At 40.2% G+C, this 12,374-nt stretch overlaps 1 protein-coding gene across 1 annotated transcript in view; it reads left to right on the top strand.

Moving 5' to 3' along the window:
• MPDZ (multiple PDZ domain crumbs cell polarity complex component) overlaps positions 1-12,067 on the top strand; it is a 129,412-nt gene extending 117,345 nt beyond the window's left edge. Inside the window, exons 42-49 of the mRNA XM_024211058.3 lie at positions 539-625; positions 2,839-2,935; positions 3,685-3,728; positions 6,039-6,161; positions 7,744-7,848; positions 8,190-8,302; positions 9,718-9,841; positions 10,957-12,067. Coding sequence (XP_024066826.1) covers positions 539-625; positions 2,839-2,935; positions 3,685-3,728; positions 6,039-6,161; positions 7,744-7,848; positions 8,190-8,302; positions 9,718-9,841; positions 10,957-11,103 — 840 coding nt within the window. The 3' untranslated portion in view covers positions 11,104-12,067. The remainder of the gene's footprint in view (positions 1-538; positions 626-2,838; positions 2,936-3,684; positions 3,729-6,038; positions 6,162-7,743; positions 7,849-8,189; positions 8,303-9,717; positions 9,842-10,956) is intronic.
• Positions 12,068-12,374: the final 307 nt, after the last annotated feature.

The following is a 12,374-nucleotide window of genomic DNA, read 5'->3' as shown; positions in this document are numbered from 1 at the left end:
TGTTAATCCAAGGTAGATGTTAGTTTCAGTTGCCATTTTAAATTTTTAAATACCAATTTAAATGCCATGCTCTCAGTTACATTATCGTAAATATGGAGTAAATCTGTAGATTATATGGCCTATTTTGGTACCCGCATTTGAAAATTCCTTACATTCGTGATTTTAAAAAAAAATTATTTATTGAATAGCTACATCTTGAAAGTGAATTTTACATGCTACTCCCATTTAAGTGAATGGGAATAGGATTAGGCCCTTAGTGTAATTTTGGCATCTGAACTGTAATGTTCATTTGTTAATCCAAATATTCTGCCCTGTATTTTATTTCACAGTATATAATTGATATACTGTCCTGTTCTGGCTCTGATCCTGCAATGAGCTTCACCTGTGCAGTGCTCATTGCAGGATTGGGGGCTGTGTTTATACACCTTCCATAAGTCTTATTATTTCCATCATCAGTAACTAATATATGCCTTTAATATTATACATTAATGGGTCCTTTCATGGTTGGGAACTGCATTATAAATTTCCTGTTCTTCAGTGTTCATTAGGTATTGTAAGACTAGAAGTTGGAAGAATAAAAGCAGGTCCATTCCATTCTGAGAGGAGAACATCCCAAAGCAGCCAGGTTTGTAACTGTGAAGCTGTTTAGTTTGGAAGAAATCAACTGTGGTTAAATAATTCCCTTTATTTGCTTTTATTGCTTTTTACAGTGACAGAGATTTTCCATATAATGAGCCCAGGATGAGTTTTAAAAAAAGAAGCTTTTATGTACTTCACAGCTTTTTTCATAGCCATGTCGTATGTTAACTTTAGCATATTATGTGTTTAAGGCATCATACAGCCAAAAGTTATCCCATGGATAAAGTTTACCTCTTTGCTGCATTGCCTGATCATGATTTTAGTGCCCTCTCCTAGGAGGTGCAGAGAACTCTAACTCCCACTGAAATCAGTGAGAATTGGAAGGTGCTCACTTTCTTGCTGGATCAGGCCCTTAACTTAAGAATGCCTCTGCTGTTCTAGATTATTGTCCATTAGGTATTTTATTCAGCTTTCTACCACACTGCTCTGATATGCCTACAGAAGGCTGCAAACCAGTGAAAAGGTTGAGAAAACAACAGAGTTTTAAATGGTTAATAGAGTCAGTCAGAAAACGGAAATTTTGGTTGTTGTCAAGCTTTTCCAATCAGCTCTACTGATTAATTCTAACATAACAAAAAAGTGTTTGATCTTCGGCAGTTTCCATATCTGATGCCTTTTCTACACTGTGGGTGACATGTGGGGTACGTGCAGCTAAACACTGCAGCGAAAAACAGGCTGCATCCACACTGCAGTGTGTTGCTATACAGGGCAGTGAAAGGCTCTGGCAGGGAGGAAAGGTTCTGACTACGGGCAGGTCCGGGTGCCTTTCCTCTCTGCCTCCCCCACCAGAGTCTTTCCCTGCTGTTGCAGCCTTTCCCTGTTGCGGGGAAGGGCTGAGGTAACGGGACATTACACTGCTAAAAATAGTAGTGTAGAGGTGGGAGGCACTGCTTGGGCATGTAGAGAGCCATGTAGGGTATATACCCTAGCATGTCTAAGCAGTGCTTTGTCATCTACACTTCTATTTATACCAATACTGGGGCAGAATGCGGGGTGGGGGGGTGGGGAGAGGCCTGAATGTGTCCTTAATATTAAACAGTTCAGATTGTACTGCTATGGTGATGTGCCTCAGTGTTTTCGTTATAAACTTTATTTTTCAAAGACTCAGAATTTTTATGAAGATTTCTCTGACTAAAAAGTAGGCTTACAGACCATCAAGGCCTCTGCCTAAAATGTTCATCATCAAAGACCATCAAGGACCTGAGCCTAAAAAACTCAGGTCAGATTAGTTAGGATTGAGGTGAAGATTGCAGGATTTGACCTGGATGCGTTTTTCAGTAGGAGTTAGGATTGAGTAAAGACTGCAGCATTTGGTTCTCCTTAAATATATATGAACCTTCAGAATTTGGCTAAGATGAAAATGCAGAATCAAGCCATAACCCAGGCTGTTAAGCCCGTAGAAATATATAATGAGTAATATTTACTAGAAAAATCTATAAAGCCATTGTAGTCTAATAATGACACAAAGTAACACAACATCAGTCACCTTGTCCCCTCAGATATGTGTACACACACAGCTGATGTCAGAGTTCTAATGGGAGGTGCGCACACAGCTGAGAGGATAGTCTGGCCTCAAAACTTTATTTATATAGCATCTGAATTAACGAGTGAGTACAGACTAGGGAAAAAATGTGTGTTTTCATTTGAAATGTAAACTGAGTATTCAAATCACAAGAATTACAGAGCAGATTTTAAAGACAAAGGGGATATGGTGAGGAAAAAGTATTTTTATAGTCGTGGCTGATGATGTGGTTACAGACAGTGGAGGCAAATGGATGGTGTGGATTGAGGGGGAAAAGAGAAGCAATGGAATCATGTGTTAGGGTTCCCCTATCATCTGTGTCAATGTCTATACTCTGTCCTTCACTTTTTTACTTTTGTCAGAAGATTGTCATCAGTTACACCCATAAAACTCCAGCAAAGTCATAGGAAGTCCCATGAGTTAATCTGAGGGCAGAATTTGGGCTCCTAGAAGCAATCTTTCTAAAGGTTGTGGAAGTTTTAAGCTATGCAGCCACAAACCTTCAACTAAGAGAGCCCTCCAGAATGCTCTGAGGATATAGAGGAGTTATTGTTAGTCTCACAGTACTAAGCACAAGAGGAGAGGAGTAAAATAGCGCTGGAGCTCGTCATTTTATTTTCTGGCAAGCTAGAAGTTTGAAGACTATGGTATAATCCCAATGTGATGTTATATTTTAGGTCAGTGAAGGAAGTGGCAGCCTGTCGTCATTCAGTTTCCCACCTTCTGGTTCCAACCCATCTGAGGGCTTTGAAAGTGGTCTTAAGAAGAATGCCAGTAAGATTCATTTGGTGCCTTTAATATTCTATATCTAAAACTTCTCCCCGTTATCCTGTCTGTGAATCGGTAGCTGAGGTATCTTTTGTTTGTCTGAAGTGCTAGATATTGTTTTGAACTGTAGGCATAAAAGCAGTTCCTTTGTAATTCAAGTCTAAAATGCTGATAGGGCAGTTATTGTATAAAAAAACCCACAACCCACATAGGTATCATTTTATATTCCTTTATAAGCGTAACGGCGGCAGCTTGTTATACCTTATGTTGTATTGTAAGAATGCAATTTATTAAATCAGACACTCTCATCAAATGTAAGCATATCTTCCATTAAACTATCTCATGCATCCCACACGTGAATCTGTGACAGTAGCAGATTTTGTATCGTTAAATCAGGAAAGATGAGTAACAATTTTCTCATGTTTAAATTACAAGAAAGTCATTATTGCCCTGAGTCTGTTTTGTTAATTGCTCAAATTGAATAAACCTGGCAGTCTTATTCCAGAATATATGTATTTATTCAGAAAATGAATGATTGGGTATCTTTTTTTAATTTTGTGTAAAATACACCTATTCCCTCCTATCTCAGAAGTAGTTCAATCTTGTTAATGTAATGAGAGCAGATGTCCAGGCATGTTACTATAAGAAAAGAGCAAAAGCTAAAATCATTATAACTGTTTTTATGGCTATAATGGAGAGCTTCCTTTAAAATCTTACCCAACCTTTTATGTATTTATTTTTTTTTCATTTCACAGTATCATCTGAAATACAAGGATTAAGAACGGTTGAAATAAAAAAGGTAAGTCGTACTGTAAAAATGTACTGGGAATTGGAACCCCTCAGCAGCTATAAATTAGTGTGTTTACACTGAGGATCTGGCCCTGGATTTTTACCTGTTGGAGAGAGGCAGTGCTATGTCCTGAGACTTGTGAAAGACATTTAGGTTTTCATGAACATATGTCTAGTTTTGTTAGTTAATCCATTTTATAGAACAAACACACTAATGGCAGCTTTACATCCGGCCCCTAGGTTTTCCAGCTGCTGTGGGGATGTAACACACAGATCCCCATAATATCAGTCTGAGTCAAGCATCTAGATTCCTGTAACCTACTTTGAAAATTTAAGGGACAAAGAATTAGCAAGAGTTTGAGCCATATTTTTATTTTAGTCATACTCAGTTAAATCCAGAGTAAATGGAGTTTAGTAGGATTTACAGTCCCAGTTCTTATCATATTTTTCTTATTGAATCATTTTCAGTTAGGATGTATTTATACAATAACTATTTTTAACTGTACTGTATATTTAATAAAATCATCAGTATACAGATTCTGAGATCAGTTTCTCACACCAATTTTACACCTGTGCAGTTCCATTGACTTCCTGATTTATATGCAAATATCAGCAAAATCAGGCTCTTTTATTTTCCCAGTATTATTTATTGTTACAATTGGCTTGACATTCAGGGCTTTTCATTGTATGGATTTATTTTAGCTGCTTTATTCTCTCTGTCCCTTTTATAAATAGCTTTTTATACTGTTCTGAAATGTTATTTTGAACTTTCTAAAGCTGTTACTGCTGTGTGTGTCATACAGCAGCAATACACTAGGAGGAGTATTCGTCCTCTTTCTATATTTGCAGTGTTACAAAAGAGTGTACATCACCACAGCTAGTCCGATTACTTACAGATACAAAACCAGTAGATCCTCTTCTTAAAGCACAGGCCTATAAGGGGGGCAGTTTCAAATCATGGCTGCTATTTGAGTGCAGTGACAGAATCTGCATGCTCAAAACCCAGTTTGTTCATATAAATTGAGCTCAAATAGATTTTGCTCATGTATAGTTTGTCACTGGTGTGCACTATTGATAGGCCTGGTCATAAAATCAGGAGCAACTCCCCTGAAGTCAGTGGAGTTGCATGGGTGTAAAAACAGTGTAAGAAACGGGAGGGGGGGGGGAATCAGGCTGCAATGTGAAACCAATTTCATGCAAATGTGATACGTACACATGTAATTTACACCACACAAATGGCAGCTGGATTGAGTCCTGTCTGAATTTTTTTTTTTTCTTAGAACTTAAGCTAAACAGCTTTAGGTTGAGATTCTTGATTCTTTCACTGTGGACAAGTTTGCTCTTTTTTTCCATCTCTTTTCTTTCCCCTGAGAGATCAACATTGTGCAAGAGGAGTTAAATTGTTACATGGCTTCCTCACCGCTTGGGTCATTGTTATAAAAGCTTTGGGTGAGCCAACACCCCCACCCTACGCCACAGTATCGCTTTTAATAAGCCTCATTATTGGCTACGCTTCCCAGTCATTGGTGCCAGGGAGCCTTATTCTGCCCAGTGGTTATCAGAGGCTTCATTCTGCAACTTCAGTGATAAGGGCTCTGTATAGTAAAAAATCAAGACAGAATAGCCAGCCTGATGGCACAGAGGTGTGAGCTCAAAATGCCTGCCAGGCAATCTACAGGGCAATAGTGAAGGTGGAAGGAACAGAGATTCACATCTTCTTGGCTAGAGTAAAAAATTCTCAGTGGTAGTGAACCAAAACAATTCAATTCATTGTTCCTTCTCCCATTCCTGTCTTCCGTTCTCCCCTCACTGTACTCTGTTGCTTGCTTACTAGCATCTATAGACGTTTTACGTCTCAACTTTATTTTTCCTTTTTTTCTCCACAAGAAACTATTGTCTTCAAAAAAAGGCTCTTTCTCCTACTTCTCTCAGTGAAGTTTCTTGTGACACACTATGTGAAAGACCCTACATGAAGACAAACTGACATGCCTTGAGGAATTTGCAATGGTGGAATGAAAGTGAAGAGGGCTGAGAGTGCCATATCCCCTCCCTGTACATTGACCTGGAGGAATTAGGGCTGAGTTCTTCATAAGTGAATACTTGTTTTACATTCCTCAATTTTAGGGTGCCTGTCTTAAGACACCGAAAAGGGGCCTGACTTTGAGGGTTGGGTGTTCAGTGCTGTCTGAAAATCAGGCCCCTTTAAGAGGTCTCAAGTTGGGTACCCAAAATCTCTAGTCAGTCTTGAAAATCTGGGCCTAAAGGTAATTGTGTATTTTCTCTCAAGCAGTATCTTAATCTATTTTCCTTACTGTAACAGGGTCCTGCAGATTCCCTAGGAGTGAGCATTGCTGGAGGAGTAGGAAGTCCCCTAGGAGATGTTCCCATATTTATTGCTATGATGCACCCAAATGGAGTTGCAGCTCAAACTCAGAAACTCAGGGTAAGTTAATTGCTAAGAAAGGAGGTTGGTAAAAAAGCTTAATGTGATGGTGCTGAATAAATTACTCTGGCTTGGTCACAGAGTAGAGCCACATAGTGTATTCACTAGCGCTTCAGGCCATGCCAGAAATTTCTGCCATTCAAATCAAGAGTACAGTAGTTTTAGATGGTAGCATTTTTTTCACAAAGATTAGCAATTGGGGAGAAAACCTTAAAGCAGCCTTGGAACATGGAGCCAGCATGGCTTTCAGATACCAAAGTGAAGAGCTTGTGGAGAAAGTTAATAGAGAAGTGTTATTTATCCTTTCACACAATACAAAAACCAGGGATCACTCAATGAAATTAATAGGCAGTTGGTTCAATACAAACGAGGAAATACTTTTTCACACCACACACAACTAACCTGTGGAAGTCATTGCCATGGGGTGTTGTGATGGCCAAACATATAACTGGGTTCAAAAAGAGCTGATAAATTCATGGAGGGTAGGTCCATCAATGGCTATTAGCTAAGTTGGTCAAAAATACAACCCCATTTTTGGGTTGACCTTAAACCTCTGACTACCAGAAGCCAGGAGGGGGAGACAGGTGGATCACCTATAATTGCATTGTACTGTACACTCCCCCTGAAGCTCTGGTATGGGCCACTGTCAGAGATAGGATACTGGGCAAGATGAACCATGAGCTATCCCATATGGCAGCTCCTATGTTCTTATGTGTAGATAAATAGATCCCACATCTGTCCTGATTATTGGCACAGCAGACAGCAGCCTTCCCAGTGCCTGCAGTTATGTGATTTATTTTATTTCCTTCTGTTAGTTGCTTTTCCTGCAGCACATTCAACTTACCCATCTGTATGTGTAGGCTATTCTTGTTTTATACACCCACTGAGTGCAAAATTGGTATGAATGAGCGCATTACCACTTGCAGCCATATATGTCTGGTTTTAAGACCAGTTTGCATCACCACTGAATGTGGCCCATGTATTCCTCTGGGAGTTGCACTGGATTATTCCAGGCTGCATTTGAACCCGGGGGACCTGATGATAATATGCTACATTGGTCTGTCTTCCCAGAATGTGTAAATGTTTGACTGTCATCTACTGATTGAAATATCAGAGGTGTGTTGACTTCTAATGTCTAATTACAACTATGTAAACTATAATACTGTCATCTCTATAGTGTATGTAGGTTCAGATCTTAGAAGATATAAACCTCAATAACTACTACAGAATCAGGGCTGTTTCACCAGTTATCACTAGAGAATTATGACTTGCACTGGAAACAAAGGGCTAGATTCTCAGGTGGTATAAGTTGCTGAAGCTTTGTTGAATTCACTAGAGCTGCCTTGATTTAAACCAGCTGAAGATCTGGGCCAAAGACTTTATTGTATCCAAGATCAAGAATATGCAGACAGGTGGTAAATATTTCCTTGATACTATATATTTTTTGCAAATCCTACTAGCTACTCAATTCAAGTATTCTTCATGGAAAGGGTACCATCTTATTTTGTGTTGGAGATGGCATGTAGATCTCTGTGACATAGCTTCTTATTAATGGCTGGCTCTTTAATTTTCTCTTCTGTAGGTTGGGGATAGGATTGTTAATATTTGTGGAACATCCACTGAGGGCATGACACACTCCCAAGCTGTCAGCCTACTGAAAAATGCTTCAGGCACTGTTGAACTGCAGGTAAGGAGTTTCTCTGCACTGATGTTCAGAACGCACTTTGCAGTTTTGATTTTGAGGCTGAAAAACCAAGAGTAACACACAGCTGCTCAGTTCTGAGGAAAACATAGCCAGAGAATATAAAGGGTTGGAGGGTTATGTTGTGCAGTTTTCACATCCTCTCCATATTTTGCTCCAAAGTTATCATTTATTCTTATTTTAGCTGAAAGGAAGAAAGGTTTTTGCAACAAATGAGGCTTGTTTTGGTCATTTCACCTTTGTAAATACTGTGTTAGTCACTGTGTGCTCAGTTGTCCGAGCATCCCCTTCCTCATTTCACTGCTATCTACAATGTGCCCTCTCAGGTGGTGGCTGGAGGGGATGTAAGTGTCGTAACCGGTCAGCAACAGGATCCACCAGCTTCCAGCCTTTCATTTGCAGGACTAACTTCAAGCAGCATCTTTCAGGATGATTTAGGGTAAGTGCATATATTATCCTCGATGGATGCTTTCTAATTGAGTGACTGTAAGGCCCACTGGCTGGGATTGCACCTGAAAATTGCTTAGAAGTTGCAGCATGTGCCGAGTGAGGTGTCCTGCTAACTTAGTCATGACTGTCACAGGAAACATATAACTGGGCTCCATAGGCCACATAGGACATTCTGGTTCATTTCAGGGTACAATTCACTATGCTGATTTTGACCCATAAGGCTATGATTTGATTTGATTTCAGCACCGTAGAGACTGCTTCATTCCTTGTGTTGTAGTTGAGATCAGCTGAAGTACTTAAGCTAATTGCCCCCATGCTTAAATGGCAGGGCATTTTAAGTATGGATCTGTTGACTCTGGAACTCACTCTCCCTACCAGTCTATCAGAGCCTGAGTTTGTTGACTTGTCGGGTATGCTGCAAGGCACAGCTGTCCATTTACTGCCTGAGAGAGTGTTTTGGGGGCTTCATAGATTTTGATAGGTCACCTGATTTCCTGGGCCAACACAACCTCCATGGTGGTTGGGGTTTTTTTTGTTCTTGGGGTGGGGTGTTGGTGTTTTAATTTTATACATAATTATACCTGGAATTCATTGCAGACACAAATATTAGTAGATATTTAAATACATTATGTGTGTGCCCAAAAAGGTAGTTCAATGCCTACTTGCTAATATTTCCATCCTGAGTGCGAAAATGTGGGCACAGTTCTTTGTGGTTGAAAAATTAAATTATTTCAAAGCAGACCATCACTGAAAATCAGCCCCCAAACTTGTAGGTATACAGTGTATATTATATTCTACTGGAGGAGTGGTGAAAAACGTGATTGAAATTGTAAGTTCTGTAGTTCTTATAGTCTGTCAAAACATTGCAAATTTCTAAAAATATAAGCCCAAACAACAGAAGAGAACAGGAATGACTAAACCAGGCTTAGGAATTGGTTGGGGCTATTTTTGATTTTCTCTTGTATATGAGTTTTGGGGGAGGGAGGGATTTTTAAAATAACGTTGTAGTTTTTGTGGGGTTTATTTTGTTTCTCTCTGAGCTCCAGGATATTGGTACTTACTTATCCATAGGTAATAAGCATCAGTAGTGGACCATACAAACAATTATGCAGTGTATTAAATGACAGAATGAATAAACTTCTGCAGCCAGAAGGTAAAATACCATGGAGAAGTTATGAAAAGAAACTGTAAATAAGTAACCAGCTTATGGCATTAAGCAGGATTTCAATGGTTGACATGAACTGAAATATTCACCGCAATATACTTAAAATCCTGTGTAGAGTTCTCAGCAAAGGAAAGTTTATTTGTTAGTGTTGAAAGGTGAAGAGCCTCTTTGCTGAACAATCCACATACTGAACTAGACGTTCACAAAAGAAACAGGATAACTTCTTTTCTCTGTTGTAGGCCCCCTCAGTATAAGACCATTACTCTAGATCGAGGACAGGATGGTCTAGGCTTTAGTATTGTGGGAGGATATGGCAGTCCTCATGGAGATTTACCCATCTACGTTAAGACAGTATTTGCAAAGGTAAGTGCATAGGTGTAAAACTACTCAAACAATTCAGTGCTCAGGCTCAGTAGCTGATTTATTAATATATGGCCTGGGGAGAAGCCAGTGGATTCTGGACAGTTTATCTTATTGCTGTCTTCTCCAAGCAGGAATGCAGGTACCATTTAAAATTGTGTCCGCAGTTTGAGGCTTTAAGTAAACTGGGCCCTATTTTCTGAATTCCCAATTTGCTCACATCAAACATTTGGATTTGAGGATGTAATTTAGTTGTCCACTTTGGACAATTGGCCCCTCACTGTTTAGTTTGCATTCTCTTCAAGCAGTGCTTGGGGTTAGTTTGAATTATTTGCTGTGAATATTGGAATCAAATATAGGCCAGAACCACTGGATCCAAACCTTAAGTTTGGAGAAGTTCAGATCCTGATCTAAACTTGGTGTATAGCAGGCCTGAGTCGGAAAACCAAGTAGGAAAACCTCCAGACTTTGACGTTTAGGTTCAGATCTGGATTTGATTTCTAATTTGAATTGTTGAGAACTTTGCCAGCCAATCCAAGACGGCTGAAGGAGTTTAAAAATTCCACAGCTCTGACTTATAGAATGTATGCATTACATCGTTCCCATGTTGTAAATTTAATTCCATTAATAAGGTGATGAGGACTTTCATTACTCCATCTAGTTAGTTTGCACAGGGGAAACTTTTTATCTAAAAACCTATAGGCAGATAGAACCAGCACCTACTAAGGACAAAATGAGCCTGGATTTCTAGTAACGAAAACTGATCAGCTTGGAGGGGGGGTAGCTCAGTGGTTTGATCATTGGCCTGCTAAACCCAGGGTTGTGAGTTCAATCCTTGAGGGGGCCACTTAGGGATGTGGGGCAAAATCAGTACTTGATCCTGCTAGTGAAGGCAGGGGGCTGGACTCGATGACTTTTCAAGGTCCCTTCCAGTTCTAGGAGATGGGATATCTCCATTAATTTTTTTTTTTATTTAGCCTTTCTCAAGCAGAAAAGTTTAATGTGTGCTGTATATTGAACCCATCTTACTAAGACCCTCTTTAGATTTCTCTGTGAACAGCTATAAAACCAGGAGTTTCAGAAATGCATGTCTGCAGTTACATGCTGTTTAATTTCAGGGTGCAGCAGCAGAAGACGGACGGCTGAAGAGAGGGGATCAGATCATTGCTGTCAACGGGCAGAGCTTAGAAGGGGTGACCCATGAAGAAGCAGTTGCTCTTCTAAAAAGGACAAAAGGGACTGTCACTCTGACTGTTCTCTCATGAACTGGCTGTCCAAATAATAGGATCAACAAGATTCCATTATCTACATTCCACATAGCAAAGAGAATGGAAATGTTTATGTAGCCTTCTTGCTACTCCAGCTTTACCAGACTGTTATGTCACTGAAGAAAAAATAACACTTAATCATATTTTTGAACACAATAGAAGTATTTGTCTTACTGTCGAATCACTGGGATGGGCTTATGTAGTCTCTGGCAAAGACTTAAGGTTTTTTATTATTATTGTAATGAATACAGGTGACCCACCAGAACATGAAAGTTTGCATTAGTAACCGCATTGCAAAACTGGAATGTTTTGCAAAGAGGCTTTGAATATTTGAGATAGGTGTGGGAGGGAGAATGTGTGCGCTAAATAGTCAAGGGGGGAGGAGATAACTGAGACTATTTAAATAGCAGAAATAAAGTCATAGGAGGAACAACAGTTTAACAAAAGAAGATAGATGGAAAAATTAGTTAGAGAGTCAGTGTTGCTAATTACATGCTCCAGAAGCAAAATAATGGAGAGGGAGGTTGTTGGTTTTTTTTTGGTGCTCAGGGGTTGAAAAATCCACTTGCAGGAAACTTTCCCTGGTGAATGAGGGAGCCCTCCTGGACCTGCAATATCACAAGGATTTCGGCTTCTCTTTTAAAGTAGTGAAGTTCCTAAGCTTGGTGGGTGTGAAGATAATGTTCCCGATGTGAACAGTAAAATGAACACTGCCCTCTTCCTAAGTTTGCAGACAGGTAGATCCAGTGTCACAGTCACTGCTGCTCAGAGCTTCTTGAAGTAACAGTACAAATTAACCACTATGGCTAGCTTCCGTGTCACTAGTCAGAGCCCAGTGGAAGGTAGTGAAATGGGTGAGGAGTCAATTTCATGCTGCTGCTATTGCTCTATAAGCCAGTGGTGGGCAACCTGCGGCCCATCACGGTAATCTGATTGCAGGCCATGAGACATTTTGCTGACTTTGGCCATCCCTAGGCATAGCCCCCCGCAGCTCCCAGTGGGCGGGAACAGCGCACTGCGGCCACTGGGAGCTGCGGTGGGCCGTGCCTGCAGACGGTCAAGGTCAGCAAAATGTCTCACGGCCCGCAATCAGCTTACCTTGATGGGCCTCATGTGGCGCGCAGGTCGCGGGTTGCCCACCACTGCTCTAAGCAGAAGCAGATACTGAAGACATTCAGAGTGTAGGAGGACCCCAAAAAAAAGAGAGAGGAGGGGTAGAATAATAAAGACCCCCCCAGTATAGAGGAGTCCAAGAGTAGGGCAAATGG

The sequence above is a fragment of the Terrapene carolina genome, unplaced genomic scaffold (assembly GCF_002925995.2).
Source record: "Terrapene carolina triunguis isolate 2854851 unplaced genomic scaffold, T_m_triunguis-2.0 Scaffold113, whole genome shotgun sequence".
NCBI classification, from domain to species: Eukaryota; Metazoa; Chordata; order Testudines; family Emydidae; genus Terrapene; species Terrapene triunguis.
Note: the sequence above shows the minus strand (reverse complement) of the source record. Positions and strands in the feature narration are given on the sequence as shown.